This window comes from Pelecanus crispus, chromosome 10, assembly GCF_030463565.1.
Source record: "Pelecanus crispus isolate bPelCri1 chromosome 10, bPelCri1.pri, whole genome shotgun sequence".
Classification (NCBI taxonomy): domain Eukaryota; kingdom Metazoa; phylum Chordata; class Aves; order Pelecaniformes; family Pelecanidae; genus Pelecanus; species Pelecanus crispus.
The window spans coordinates 13,236,800-13,252,302 of NC_134652.1; the positions used below are offsets into that span (position 1 = coordinate 13,236,800).

The 15,503-nt window shown below is 40.7% G+C and overlaps 1 protein-coding gene across 1 annotated transcript in view; it reads left to right on the forward strand.

The window, feature by feature from the left end:
• SORCS1 (sortilin related VPS10 domain containing receptor 1) overlaps positions 1-15,503 on the forward strand; it is a 305,005-nt gene that overhangs the window by 228,474 nt on the left and 61,028 nt on the right. The window contains exons 8-10 of the mRNA XM_075718060.1: positions 1,329-1,418; positions 6,494-6,673; positions 10,863-11,009. Of these exons, the coding sequence (XP_075574175.1) occupies positions 1,329-1,418; positions 6,494-6,673; positions 10,863-11,009 (417 nt within the window). The remainder of the gene's footprint in view (positions 1-1,328; positions 1,419-6,493; positions 6,674-10,862; positions 11,010-15,503) is intronic.

A 15,503-nucleotide genomic window follows, 5' to 3' on the forward strand; every position in this document is an offset into this window, starting at 1 on the left:
ATGAGATTCTTCAAGTGGTTACATACATATATACACATATATATATATATCTGGCTTGCAAGGAACAGGTAAATAACATACTGTGGCTGATGCTGGACCCTGCCTTCTCCCAGGCCCTGTTCTTCAGAGGATGAATAGCCGTACACCAGACAGTAAAGGCTTGGAAGAATAGATGAACGCCCTGGGCACCCTCCCATAGCCTTCCCTACCTTCCTTGATCTCCATTTAGCTTTTCTGCAACTAAGGCATTTGGAATTAGAATTAGTAGGCTCAAAAGCATGAGGATAAAGGCATGTGGGTTTATTTCTTCCACTACACTGTGTTTTCTTTACAAACTCACACTCTCTCATAAACAGTGCTTCTGGCCTTCTTTCCCCTAACTTTTGCCCAATTCCCTTTAAAAATACTTCAAGAGCTTTAGAATAAGAAATAGTTCTTATTTTACTTAATCTGGTATGAACTTAGCCTCTGTGTATCTTGCATTTTAAACTACTGCAGTGCATTTTAAAACACTTACTACTAAACAAAAATCTTCATAAGCCCAGATACCAGGCAATTAAAGCAAAGTTCTGCATGGAGGATCCCTTGGAATATTTGTTCTTCAGTATCTTTCATCCAAATATTTCAAAGTACTTTACAAACACTGATTAAGCTTCAGCAGCACTGGAAGCCAGATAACATTGACAGCTTTTTTTATTTCTGTTTTTTACCCCTTTAATAGGTGGTAGGAAATGGAACCTCACATTGTTCTAACCCAGCCTTTTCAAGCTATTGTCATCAGTGTTTAGCCACTTAAATAAATGGTCAGATTCACAGAAACACCAAATCAACTCAGCTTCTCCTGCCTTCAGAAGCTGTGAATGCTTAGCTGATCTGGTAACACATACATGTGATGGCTTGTGCAGGGCCACACAGGAACCAAAGCTGGAGGCAGAAATAGAAATCAAGCATCAGGTCTGCCAATCTGCTGATCTTACCAGTAGCCCATAGAGCAGCTCTGCAGATAGCAAAGAACAGACTGTTTTGTGGTAAGTCAGAGGAGAGCTGTGGTATCAGCAGGTGATGTAATGGCCCAAGTGAAGCCAGGACTTTACTTTCCTCAGACTTCCACTTGAAATTCTGGCCTTTGTCTCTCTTTGCAGAAAATGGGATTCCTCTTGCTCTCTTTTTTAGCAACTGTCAGTTGGATCCATGTTTATTCATCAACTGTAATAGTGCTGCCACCAGCACTGTGGTATTTCCCTTGACAGCTTTTGCTTCGTATTTTCCGTGATAATAAAAAAATATTTTAAAAAATCCTCATGATAACTTTCCTGCTTCTCTCATAGTTGACATCAGCAGGAAGACCACATTATTACGTTTCTTATAGGAGGAATGCATTTGCACAGATGAAGCTGCCAAAGTACTCCTTGCCCAAGGTAGGTTGCTGTTGCTGGAATACCCGTATGAACCTACAGATATTTTGATTGTACAGAAATTCTTGAATCCAACACAAGTGACTGCAAGATGACATGCAATCAGTGAAAACATCATTCTTCTTTAATAGAACATTTGCAAGCAAGAAAGAACTGAAAACAAAGTCAGCACTTTGGCTAGTCAAGGACATCAGCATGAAATGTAGGCAGATACCACAGCCCATGTCAATTACCATTTCTTCATGGTTAGTTAATTAAGTTTTGGAGGGGACTTTCTTTTCTTTTTTTAATTTTTTTTTGTCTTAAAATTCCCTTCTCCTGTCCCTACCCTGTGTGGGTCGCTTTTTGTGCTTTGCCTCATTAGCAGATTTTAATGGGAACCAAGCAAAGAGATGTCTTTGTGTGTCTGCTCCATATCTTCCCTAATTAAGAACAATGGTGAATTAGCATTGGAGCTTGAAAGGCTATTGCTGCCTTCTGGAGCTGAATTTTTTAAAAGACCTGTATAAAGTGTTAGCTCCATTTTGAAGAAATCACCATTTTGCAGCTGGGTTCCTAATGGCTGCTTAACAAAGACAGAGGATTTTTTCTTTGAGGCCTTTTCATTCTTGATATAGTCTGGCTTAAATGAAATTTAAGCTCGAAGGTAGCAAATGATCTTGTGGATTCTATGTGAGGTCTAACATCTGGAGACAAATGCATTCCCAGAAATTAAGCAAGGATTGTCAAAAGGAAAAAAAGACAGTGCAAAGTCAGCCTGTTCCTAGAAGTTGAAAGTACACTGAATTTTGTAGGTAGAATTATTCAAAGGGATAATTTGGCTAATATCACAGCTGGCTGTCTTTGATTCCTCAACCCAACTGTTTATATGACCTGTTTATAGTGGATTTACTGGATGTCCTTCATCATATATCCAGACTGCACCTCAAACCCAGGCCTTCAGTGCCATACCTTACCTACTCTGCTGTTGTACCCTTTGCTTCTCTTTACATCACCTGAAAACCCAAGTTTACAGGACATTGAAGACCCTACCAGAAGCCATGATATCTTCTTGGCTCTGACACAGGAGATCTGTGGCCTGCCCCAAAATCTTCAGTCACATTTAAAGATAGGGTGGTTTGAAACTTCCTGTCCAAGCAGGAAGGAATTACTCTGTCAACTCAGATTAAATTTAAGCAGGTGTTATTTGAAGTAACCCTTAGCAAAGGAGTTAATTTTTAGCATGGTTGTTGTAACACCCAAATTGAAATTGCCGTTTGCAGCTGATTCAGACCATCTGTAGAGAGACTGCTTGCTTTGAACTGGTTGTCTCCTTTAGTCCACACTTCTTTTTCCAACTGTCCACCTTCTCAAAGAGATCTCTGGAGAGGCAGGGAAAATGCACTACAATTAAATTGCAGTGTGTTCTCAGAGAATAGGTATTGAAGCAATACATTCATGTTATTTGACCCAAAGAAAAAGGCAGATATTTAAGGAGGTAAGATGCTTTGTCACAATCTCAGAATATCTTCAAAGACCGAAGAGCTACATTTGGTTTGGAAGGAGCTACAGTGGATCTGTGGCTGTCTAGGAGGCTGCTATCAAAGCAGGATAGCTGCTTTTATTAAAAATGCACAAAGTGTTATACTATTCAAGGAACTGAAACAAACAGCTTCTTTTATGCCTAAATTCTCTTTTATCTCCTTCAGCTAAGAAAGTGGGGCCAAATATGGTAAACAGTACTAAGTGACTTCTGGAACTGAAGACGGAAATATCAAGCTTTTTGTCTCTGCAGGTCACTCTTCCTAAACTGGAGGGATGTGATGGCAGGCAGCTTTGGCAGGTGATACTGCTGCTCGGGCAGGAATGGCCTATAGCAAATCAAAACTAAAATATTCTTATTGTTGGCATTCATAGCCTGGTAGCCAGTTTTGATTAAAAGCCTAAATGAACTTGAAACTCTCTCCCATACAAGAAGATGTCTGTACATGTGCATACAAGTTGTGTTAACCCTGTAAATGGTCTTTATTGAGACCTGTTGATTTCTGCAGTGATCTGTGGGTTGGTACTGCCTATTCTGTACCACAGCACGACAATGTAGGCTCTGTCACAGACCCTGTAATGTCACTCATGATAATCACCTTAAATGTACACACAGGGTACATTCACTCCATTTTAGACCAATGCACTGGGCACACATCTGTGAATACTGAAGCAAGCCAAGCAATTGCTTTTTTAAAAAGACCTGTCCTTAACTAGTGCTGGGCTGAATACTGATGGGATGGGTGCTTGTGGTACCTCTGTTTTGAATTCATCACCTTCTTTCAACCTCAGGATGCACATCCTGATGGAAGAAGCAATAACCAAAAAATTAAAAAAAATCCTTAAATACAGACCTTAAAAAGAGCTGACAGTCCCAGTAATTGACAGGATAAAACAGGCATTACACATCCCTTCTATTTAACTTGCCAGGAAGAAAAGTTCGCTGACCAAGTGCAAAAAGGGCAATTCAAGCACGTTTAGTAATTCAGAAAGTCTTGGCCTTTAGTCATTTGAGTGGACACCTGATCAAACCTATGTACAGCGTCGTGCTCTTACTTTTGTCGCTGGAAAGGCAAGAGGGACAGATAGTAGAACTGCATATTAATGTACTTCCACTATGTGCTGGAACAGAGAGAGGAAAGCTCAGGCTGTCAGTAGGCAGATGCATGTGGAGCCCCTGAAGATGGCAACGACTATTTGAGAAAGGTGCCTTGCTTCACTTTTCTGTCCTCTTCCCTTTCTGTAGGGAGGAGAAATGAACATCTGTTGTAGTAGTGGAAGATGCAGTGAAGCTCTTGCTCCATGTCAAGATGTAGGCTGTCTTTTCTTATTATTCCTCCCCCCAAAAAAGCATCCCCCACTCTGAAAAAAATAAAATAGAGGCGAATATAATATGCTGATTAATTTTAGTTTTCTCAATGTGGAAACCAGAAAATTCCTGATGTTAGTCAAGGACCTGTTTGATGCCCATATACCGATCCCTTTCTGTTAAAGCTTTGCATTGTTACTGCATCTATTGGGTAAGGCCATATTAAAAGGAAAAGATAATTGATCCCCAAAGGCGAACAGTTGGAATGATGTCTTTTTTGACTTTCTGCACTGTGTGTATTATGCCAATTCTGTCTCAGTATCTGCTTCTCTGGGTTTAAATTCCTTCAGCCTTACTGGGATCTTCTTTAGACTTGCATCTTCCAGCATGATCTGATCGAAACTCAGGAAGCATCTAGTGAATAAATTAACTTATTTGCTTCTAAAGCATTCAAGAAATTGCCTTTAGTTTTCCCTGGTGTTGATCAAAATACCTTTTTACCTCTCTCCTCTAGTTATTATAAAACTATTGATTAAAATGGCAAGTTAATGAAACTGTACATTCTCCAGACAAAACAGCTTTACTTATAATCTCTGTCTATGTTCAGAGAGTTCTGCCCATGTGTATATACACATATGCAAAAGTTTATACTTGAGATTAGAGCTGTGATAGCCAATGCTGCCTGAAGCTCATTGGGAACACCTACTCATGTAGATTGACTAGGGTGACAGTCTGAAATAAGGAGCCTCTGACAAACAGCTGTGGCAGTAACTTCTCCAGCACAGCTGGAGCTAAGAGAGGGTATCTATTCACAACCACAATTAGTAGAAGGCAGTGGGACTTATATTGCCTTTCCTGTTGCCTCAGGATTTAAGCCAATCTGTTCCTCCACAAAACCAGCCCATCATCTGGGATACATTTTTCTCCAGCACAAAAAAGCAAGTAAATCAAGTGAATGTCCATACTCAGATCTGGATCTGGATAAACAAACAACTGCTCTGAATGTTAACTTCATGGTGAATCCACTTTCAAATTTATAGATCAGATTTCTTCATTATATTATTTTTCATCTTTACAAGGCTCCATCTGGAAGTGTTAATTCCCCCTACAAAACCATGAGAGTGTGAGTTGTGAAAGACTATTATTAACAGAAGGAAGAAGTAGCATCAGCTTCCAAAGAGTATATTTTCTGATAAAGTTCCCAGTTTTGCATATAGAAAACCCTGGCTGAGATTCATGGAAGCAGAATAACTTTGGGATATCTGCCCAAAACAGACAGAATAGCTGAATCTTCTGGGAATCACCTGGTGCTAAGAAATCTGCATTTCTTTTCCTGCCTCCACAGATTTTTATGGCACCAAAGAACTCAAGGTGTCTGTACTGGGCAGATAGAGCCTGGGAATTTCATTATAACAATCTCTCTTGGTGGCTTTCTGCACTGGGTAATAATTTCTCCAGGCATTGAAAGAGGAAATCAGGTAGTTTCTGGTTTTTTCTTTAATTATGCAATCTTTTCATTGTTTCCTGCCTGCTGTGACACACAGACCAAACAGAGTTGAACAACCTCACTCATAACAGTAGTGATCTAACTACAATTCTGCTCTTTACATCTAGGGTTGTCTTTCTGTTATATTTCTTTGGGGGATGTTTGGCATGGTGGTCCGGGGCCTTGTCTTCTGGTGGACACTATCATTAGAAATAATAAACAGCAGCAGCACTGGCTGCAGACATTAACCCATTAGATCCTCCTTCTATCAGTTCCCAAGTATACTTGGTTTCTGAATGCTAGGCAAGAAGCAGATGGTTCAGCTGCTTTTTTTTCTTCTTTAAAGAAAACCCCAAACAACACATTTTTAACATCTGTGATTCCACAATTACAAGTGGAATCACTCAGGTGCCAGAAAAAAAAAACCCAAATAAAGACCCCTCCACACCCCGCCTCAAACAAAGTACTCATTAAAATGAAACTGTTGGTAGGGGAGCAAAAGTGCTGCTGTGTAACACCATACTGCCAATGTAAATGTTAAATTAACACCTCATCAGTTAATTACCGCTTTGAAAATTGGCAGAAGAGAGCTGGTGTAAAATATTCCTGGATGGAATTATCCGCTTACAGGAGTGTTGCCTACAGTTTCCGATTAAACTCCAGCCTAAATATATCCCTTGCTCCTCCACCATTATTTTGGTGCCCTTGGAAATGACAGAACAGAGCTCCCTCTAGTAACCTTCCTCTCTTTTCTTTCCCCAGGACATGCATGTTATCAGCACAGATGAGAATCAGGTGTTTGCAGCTGTACAAGAGTGGAACCAGAATGACACGTACAATCTGTATATCTCCGACACCCGAGGGGTGTACTTCACCCTGGCCTTGGAAAATGTCAAGAGTAGTCAAGGGCTGGAGGGGAATGTGATGATTGACCTCTATGAGGTATGTCATGACTCCAAACATCTCATTCCTATCTCAGGAGCACACATGATGCTAGTACCATTTCCTTCTTGCACATCAGTCTTCTTATATGCATGTGAACAGCAGAGACAAAACCATGTAGTTTTACTTTACCCTCATTTTACTTAAGGGCGTCAGTGCAATCAGCTGAGTTTCAAGGCTACGTTTTACACAGGTGTTGAATTTAGGCCCAGCCTAATATTATGAACAGATTCACTGCTGTACTCTCCTGTAGGTTCTCAGGTCAGGAAGAGCTCTTGGCTCTTTCATGCATGCGAAGGTATGCATCGGAGGATGTAGTGGAATAGTTCATTCAGTCCCTAAGAGGAACTCTTTAAGTTTCTCAGCCAAAATCCTGCTGACCCACATTGGTCCTGCCTATGGCTCTGAAAGCTCCCAATACTCTGAATAGCATTATTCTCCAGTTTTTGTTGCATTTCTGACAGTCTAATATCTTGTTTTAGAAGTAAGGAGAGACAGCATTTTTCAGCTATCTTTGTCAACTTCCTCAGCTTGGACTATTCTGGGAACTGTAGTGATTTTAGATACAGCCTCTTGGGTTATCCTGTGAGCATGGAAACTCTCCTACCTTGTCTTGATGTCCCTTTTACCCCAAGCCTTTTCATGACAAGTACATTCTGCCTAAGCTCACCTGTAAGAAGGCTGATTTACATTGTCTTCTATGACAGCTGATCCTAAGAATAGGACTTTTAATGTGCCCTTGTACTTCTCTTGCTCTGCTGCCTGTTTTACTTGTGGAGACAAAACTCAGCTAAGCAGAAATTCAGTCCTCAGCTGTTGTTTTGAGGGTCAGCTTCTCTTTTCAGGTCTCCTCCAGGGGATTTTCTGACCATTTAGAATAAAGGCCATGAACTAGATCCAAGTTCCTTTGAAAATGAAGATGCTTCCCATATTTCCCCATCACCGTCTGAATATTAGCTCTGCTGTATAGTTTGCCTTCAGCTGCCCTTTACTTGGAAACTGCCTTGAATTGTCCAGAGAGCCCAAGTGTTGTACATAAACGCAGATGGACTGTAGGAGGATGGGCACTGGCATTTCAGTCATTTTGGCGATTTTTACTGTTAATCTCTCTGTAACGTTGGCAGCCCATGGAAAGACTGTTGCCTCTTGTTACTGTCAGCTCGAGAAGCAGTTTCACTGCATTATGTAAAGATGTCCTACATCCCAGAGGGAAAGAAAAGCCTTTGTTTTGTTTTATTAAACTGACACCACACAGTAACCTGGATTGAAATTGATGGAATCAGACTTGTAGCATCATATCTGCTGATTATCTAGATAGAAGGAATAGTGGCTGACACTGAACCTGGCACAAACTTTCCTTTCAACTTGATGTTCTAGCTAGAAGGGAACAGAAAGCCACCCAGCGTGATTCTCCCAGTAGGGTTGTTGCAGATGATGAATGCTCTAGCGGTAAATGGAGATGAAGGCAAGAGAAGAAAAAATCCCTAGATAAATTAAAAGGAAGGGAGAGATTGCAAAATGAGTCCTTCTGTGGTGACAGCAGTATATTATATTATTGTATATGTAAGCAAGATTATTTGAGAAGATGCCAGAGAAAGACCTGTTAAACGTGCATGTGTCTGTATGCATGTTTGTCAGGTGTTAGAACTAAGTTCATCTGGTTGCATTGTAGTGAATGTGTGTGTGTGTGTAGATTCCTAAATGGATTCTACATCAAGGATAAATCTGCTCAATGCTGCTCAACAGAGAGTTGCATTGGGCATGAAGAGAAAATAGAAGTTCTTTCATGGTGTCCTACTATGTTCTCTCTTCTCTGTTCCTGTAAGTCATCAAGAGCCTTTCACTCGGAGGTTGTTATTTCAGTATCTGGGGTCTTCTGCTGCTGGACCTTGTAGAGGATGAGGAGACCACTCCTAGAGGGACACTATTCCCCCTTCTGCATGTTGGACAGAGCAGTGTGTAAGAATAGCTCTTCTCTCCACCACTTTCCAGTGCCACTTCATCAGTAGCACACTGGACTCAGCATTCAGTGGGTCTGCAGTCACAAAGGGGCTGTCCTAGAGACCATTTCCTAGAGGAAGGGAAGAGCAAGAATCACTGGCCATTGGGTCTGAGTGCCCTTTCTAGTTCCTGCACTTCTCCAATGATGTGGTATGGCTCTGCTTGGCTCTGTAGTTGAACTGGTCCACATAAAGACAATCCTTCCTGTGGGAATCCATGCCTGAAGTGTTAACAGACTGTGAGGACGTGTGTCTATAGCTATGGTATATATGCCTATCATTCTGGGACGTATTTTTTTTAGCAGTATGCATCTTGGATGGGAACTATATGTTCAACGTATGAAGTTGGTGATGGGGAGTGACGAATGTGTTTTGAGTTGTGTGTTTGAGTGTCTTGTATGAATCTTTCACTAAAACTGTAGACAGCATTTGTATCTGCACACAATATATTTGGGGTGGTGAGGATTGTCTACAAAGCCTGTGTGGGAGCTCTTGGAGTGCTTTTCTTTGACCACTGGTGATCATGCACTTACTTGCATGAGTCTTTCTCTCTTATGATTGTATGAACAGCAGGGATGAACAGATCATTGTGTGTGTCATGGTTGTGCATATGCAATAGGTGTATCTCTTGCTACTGAAAGCACACAAACTTGTATAGTGTGTGCAGTCTTTTTTTAATATAAACCTGTCTAAGACTGACAGCATAACTTACACTTTGCTTTCTCTGGAAAGGATTCTGAGTCCTAGCCCATGACTAGGATCATAAAAAGAAAAATTCACAGGATTTCAGAACACATTTATCACCTGATATATAAAATGCTCTTTAATCATTTATGGCCAGCTTTTCACAGGGACTATATAATATAACTATTTCAGGACAACAACAAAGGAAAGTACAAATGGAGCTATAGGCTCTGGCCTCTGGTAGTAAAGGCAGAACTATGTTGTTTTTCCAGTTCTATCTATTCATGCAGTATCACTGGGAGACAGAATACACTTGTCTTATCAGGGTGCCTTTCTACTGCAACAAAAAAATCCTGAATACTTAGCTGGGTGGTACCAAACAATCCAGCTAGGACATCGAAAATATTATCTTGTTATGCTTATATCAACAATAAATTATTTAACTACTGTTTGCCACGTGACGCCATTTAAGTAATAATCTTTATGAATAAAAAGTCTTGATGAATGATTCTGTGTATTAGTTTTGCATCATAAGAAGTGATGGGGTGGATGACTGAACAGACTTGCTGGAAACCAAAAGTTTCTCACTTTCCCCCTCCTTCTCCCTATTTCACTTCCCTTTTTATTGCAGCACTCAGATTGCAGAATGACAGCCTAACAAATTCATTCGCAAGCTGTAGCAGCTATTGGGCTATTGATTTTCAGTGTGCTGAGAAGATGGGAACATTCTGCAGTGTGAGTTGTGGTTTGAGGTTGACTTTTTTCCTCCCCACTAAGACACTTTTGGGCTTGGTTCCAATGTGAATCTGTTAACATCACATCTTTACAAAATCCTCTTGCAGGTCTATGGAGTAAAGCTGTTGGGTAAAACAGGAAAAATAAAAGGATGAGAATGTCCTTGTTAGCTCTATAACTAGCATTCTGGGTGGCCTTGCTTGAGTCACTAGTGCTTTGGGTTTCCTCAAAATACAAAACCATAATAAAAATACCTCTGTGCCTGAAGTTATCCTGTTGAAACACTGATAATTATGAACCACGTTGGGATCCTTAGATGAAATGTCTTAAGGTGGCTGTATGAGAATAGAAGCACTGATCTGCAAGTTTATGTGTGTGTTGCCATTTTCTTTGCAAGGCCAAAATTGCTGCTGTTTTCTGCTACTGCACTGCAAGAGACAAGTAATTGCCCTGTACATATTTCATCTTTCAGGGGGAAGGATGCCTACACGGTTGAGGGATTGTCAGTTTACAGATAATGCTGTTGACATCTTACCATGTTCCCATGCTGATTCTGAAATAGCAGCTTTCTTTTCTATCTGTCACCTTTCCACCTGTGATGGTCTTACCTCGATTTGCCTTCCTTTGATGCTCCTTGGCCATTCTTGCCCTGACATCTACCACACTGACACAGCCACCAGATCCCTGTTGGGTTTGACAGGGCAAGAGAGACACATGCACAGAACCTGCATCAGCTTGATCTATTTTTCAGCCATGTCAATTTTTCCTAGGTAGCAGGGATAAAGGGAATGTTCTTGGCTAACAAGAAGATTGACAACCAAGTGAAAACTTTCATCACCTACAATAAAGGGAGAGACTGGAGTTTGTTGCAGGCTCCGGCCACTGATCTGAGAGGAAACCCTGTTCACTGTCTCCTAGTAAGTACCTGGGGGGGAACTGGGGGGTTGGCAACATCCCAGAACAATCTTCTTCTACCAGGTAACACGAGAAGGAGAGGGCAGTTCGTCTCTCCATGCGGTGTATCTCATGGAGGGAATACTGCATATTAGAAGTGCAGTGCATCAGGCTTGGGCTTCCAGGTGGTATTGCAAGAGCTGGCATTGTAATTTAGCTTAATTTAATTTAATTTCTGGTACAAAAGGAAGCATTGTAGATCAGCTTCCTTCTGCACAGCTGATGGTGTCCCCTTAAACAGCAGGTGAAGCTGGATGCCGTTTCTGTGCAGTTGATTCTCTGGACACTAGATGGGAGGAGTGAGCTATTGTAGATCAGAAGCTGTCGGGGACCTAATAACCTGAGACAGCTCAAAGGAAAGGAGAGCTCTGATTTCTTTCAGGCCACTCTGTTGGCAGTATTAATATTTATCATTTGCTCCTTGAGCTCAGAAGTGAGAATCGACACATTCATACAAATATATGTATAGCTATGTTTTGGGTGTATATTGTTATCTGTCTCTGTACTTACTGGTATAGATCAACATATAGATAAGTCTTTAATCATCATTATATGCAAACAGTTTCCAAGAGTGAGAGTGAAATATAAGCACTGTGAATAGAATTGGAGATCTCTGTCAAATTACAAAGCTTAGACTGATCTTGACATGTTTTTCAGCCGATATAACCTGTACACAGTAGTGGGATAATACTCAGAACCCCAGCCTTTGGGATTCTCAATAGCTTTTATATGACACAAATTCTAACATGGTTCCAGGCAGAATCAGGGGCACTACTTACATTCCTGCTGTCCTGTACCTGCATGTTATTTTCCATCTGAAAAAAAAAAAAAAGATGTTTCTCATTTTGAGGCTCTAAGTTTGTTAGAATCTGAATCAGCGTTACATTTTGTGCACTGTGGTATGTAGCTGCATGCTACACTAATCTCTTAGCCGAACCCCATGCATTATTGTGAGAGCAAAGAATAAATAACATGATATTAGAAGCTGTTCAAAACCTGACTGAGCCAAAATGCAAGCCTTTCCTTTTCTCTCCAGTTTGGAAAAAAAAAAAAAATAGGGAGCACTGGGGGTCAAACAGAAGATTTATTTCAGAGCATGACTAAATTTCTTTGGGTTTGTTTTCTTCTTCCAAGTTTTTAAAAATTGTAACTAAGGGCATTTTTAAATTAAATATTTCTGGAAGATGAAAACCAAAAAGATGACATTCAGAAAACTTTGAAGACATAAAGCAATTGAATTTTTTGGAAGGGGCTATGTGTAGAAGTCTTTGTGTTCCAAATAGATTGTAATCAAGTTTTAACTCAAGTGAACATATTTGACAAAAACTCACACCTTGACTTCTTCAAATTATGACCAATTTTAGCAGAAACCCAAGATTTTTATTATATGATATGATAGTGTAATATTTTGGGGGGCTGGCAAGGCAGAAGCAATAAAAACCATGCGGGCAAATGAAATAATCAAAGTAAATTCTATTCTTTTCCCATAAATTTGAAGTTTTAGTTCTGAGAAAATGTCTTTCTTGGTATTGTTGCACACTGATCAAGAGAGATCTGGCTTGCTGTTGTGGTTATAAATGAGCCAGAGGTACTGTTCTGCAGGGTCCTTATCGAAAGGTCATTTGCAGGAACTATGTATTTTACATACAAGGGTATGCTGCCACTGTAGTTATCCACTATATAGTGGAAGTGGTTGCATGACACATAGTGAGAACTGACCCAGAGAAGCTCTTGGTTCTCTGTGGGTTGTTTTTATATCCTTGTAGCTCCAGTGTGCACAAACCATTATTTAAACACTGGTTCATTTTTATTTTGCTCTCTGTGCAACAATGTTGTTGCCCTGAGAATTGCTTCCACATGTGCAAGCTCGATATAGGCTTGTCATCCTGTTTTCACTGGAAAGCAACCACTTCCTAAATGCTCTGTGACTTGGGCTGGGTAGGTATCTCAGGTCCGTGGGCATCTGTAGAAATCGGTCAATGATTTCAGGGTGGTAAGGGACAAATCCTCAATGGACTTAAACCATGTAGCTCAGTCTTTTCCCTTCCAGAAGAAGGGGAAGGAACTTAGTCAGCCCTTCCCTGTGTTAAGGCCAGAGGAATGTTTAGCCATGTTTATTTTTCCTCTTCCCTTAACATGAGCTAAAACAGGCAAGAAACCTCTTTCATTGCCTGAGCCTGTCTGCCTCCTTTGTGCTTAGGTTGTCACAAGCTAGTGAAATGGTAGCAGAGCAGGCATCATCAGCTGAACACACAGGATCTCAGGTGGCTGACTTGCAAATTTGCAAGAAAGCAAATAGATGAAATCTGAACTAAACTGACTTGTTAGGTCTTTTACAGGAACAGGCAGCCTGCCTGCAAAAGAAAGGGAGGCACAGAAAATGCACCAAAACCACAAGGTAAAACAACAATCCTACAAGAGAGAGACAAGCTATTTAAAAATCTGATTTGAGCTTCACAGTTAATGATGGGGGAAGATGAAGGCAGAATATGGAATGCAAGCATTCAAGAAATGGTAGAGAAAAGACCACAGAAGTTGGGAGTGGTAGGGGAAGTTTTTGAAGCAAAAGCACTAGAAGTGCTGCACGTTCCTGGAAATTAGTCAGGGATCCCTAATGGCATTCTGCTGAGGAAAAGCATGGGGTAAAGGAATTGTCCCCTGCTCTGAGGCAATTCTGTTTCTTGTCAAGGTGACATAGCCGTAGTATTTAAACAGTTCACAAACTCCACTCACCTCTTTAGCCACACTCTGTCTACCCCTTCATCACCAGAAGTTTTACCTCCTTACATCAGCTGTTCCTTTTCCCTCTACATATTACTGTTCTTGGCATGATCCTGCTTCTCCTTATAGCATAGCTAAGTGAATTCTTGATAGTCCATTGTACATCTAGCTTAGCTCCCATCCTTACTCCACAGCAGATACTAGTGCTTTCACACTGCTGCTTTTCAGCATAATTGTCTCTAGCAGTAGCTTGGGACACAGAAATAACATACGTTCCAGCTTTTTGGCAGAATGGGATCTGCCCGTTCCCAGAGTGACAGTACGGTCCCCAGCCTGCAAGTGCAGTGCTGTGTCCTCTCTGCATCTGGTCTTTAAACCTAAACTAAGGGAGAGTTAGTGCAGCAGTAAGTACATAGCAGCTAAATTGGCAGCTAAAGATGTTAAGAGGGAATCTGGTTGAAACACAAGGCAAGCCAGATGGAACCATCCCTTTACTGACAGTACGCTCGAGGTGGTTTTTTCAAAGCAACTCAAAGAATTTCTTTGTGTTTTTTGTGAGATGGCTGTGAATAATGAGGATGGAGGAAAGCAATGAAATTCCATCTAATCCCAAGGTTTTATTTTTCTTGTTTATACCACTTGTTTTCTATGCTGAATACACTTAATCTTCATAAAATAGCTGCCAAGGTATTATATCCCAAAGACGCTGGTTTTGTTTGATACTTATCTTGTGCTATGAAGTGGTTAACTGAGGAGTAATTCTATCTTGCAAGTTATGGGCATCTGTCTAGGAGAGTTAATCAATTAGCTTTCAAGGATGGTCTTGTGGTTAAAACACTGGGCTGAATCTCAGGAGAATCTTGATTCAATTTTCAGGCCTATCTCCAATTTCCTGTGTGACCTTGGGCAAGTCATTTATTTTTGCTGTGCCTCTTCCCCAGACATCTGTTTATTCCCTCCCACATTTTGTTTGTCTTGTCTATATGGATTATAAGGATTTCAGGACAAAGACCCGTTTCTCATAAGGGAGGGCATTCACACCATCTGCAACAGAATAGTTTAAGCATCTAAGTGAGGTTGTTTGAATATCTATCCTGGAATTGTTTATCTGTCTTCATTGGTCCTTGCTATTGCAGGTGAGTAAATGCTGTGAGTACCCCTAGCTTTATGAATGGTGTCTAGCATCATCCTTGTGTTACAATAATTTGCCCCACTCCTGATCAAGGACAGTCACAAACATCTTTTTTTGTATGTGTCATGCCATTGGAGACTGTTCAGGTGGGCTTTGCAGAGCAGCCAAGTGGGTTTGTGTCATAAAAAAATTTATGAGAAATTTTACTAAGGACTGCTGAGCCTCCTGAGAGGGGAGCATAAAAGTGTTGGCTTTAAAATATTAGGAAGCAAGTAATGAACTTGAGCATGCTTTTAAGAACTATGGCAGTGAACAGAGCAATGGGCTATGTCACTCATGTTTTATCTTCTACCTAGGTTGTAAATGCTCCATGGCAGTGGTTGTCTTTCCCTTGGTGTCTGTGCAGTACCTAGCACTGTTGGGCACTAGGCAATGACAGAGAAACCCCACATTGGTGCTTCTGATGAAAATAATGATTTCAGTAGCCTGTTGGTAACAACAAGAAGGATAAAGACAACTGATGGAAATTCTAAAATAACAAATCTGATATGTCTGTATACGAGTTAAGCTGTGGGAGCTAGAGGAGGAACACAAAGGGACCAAC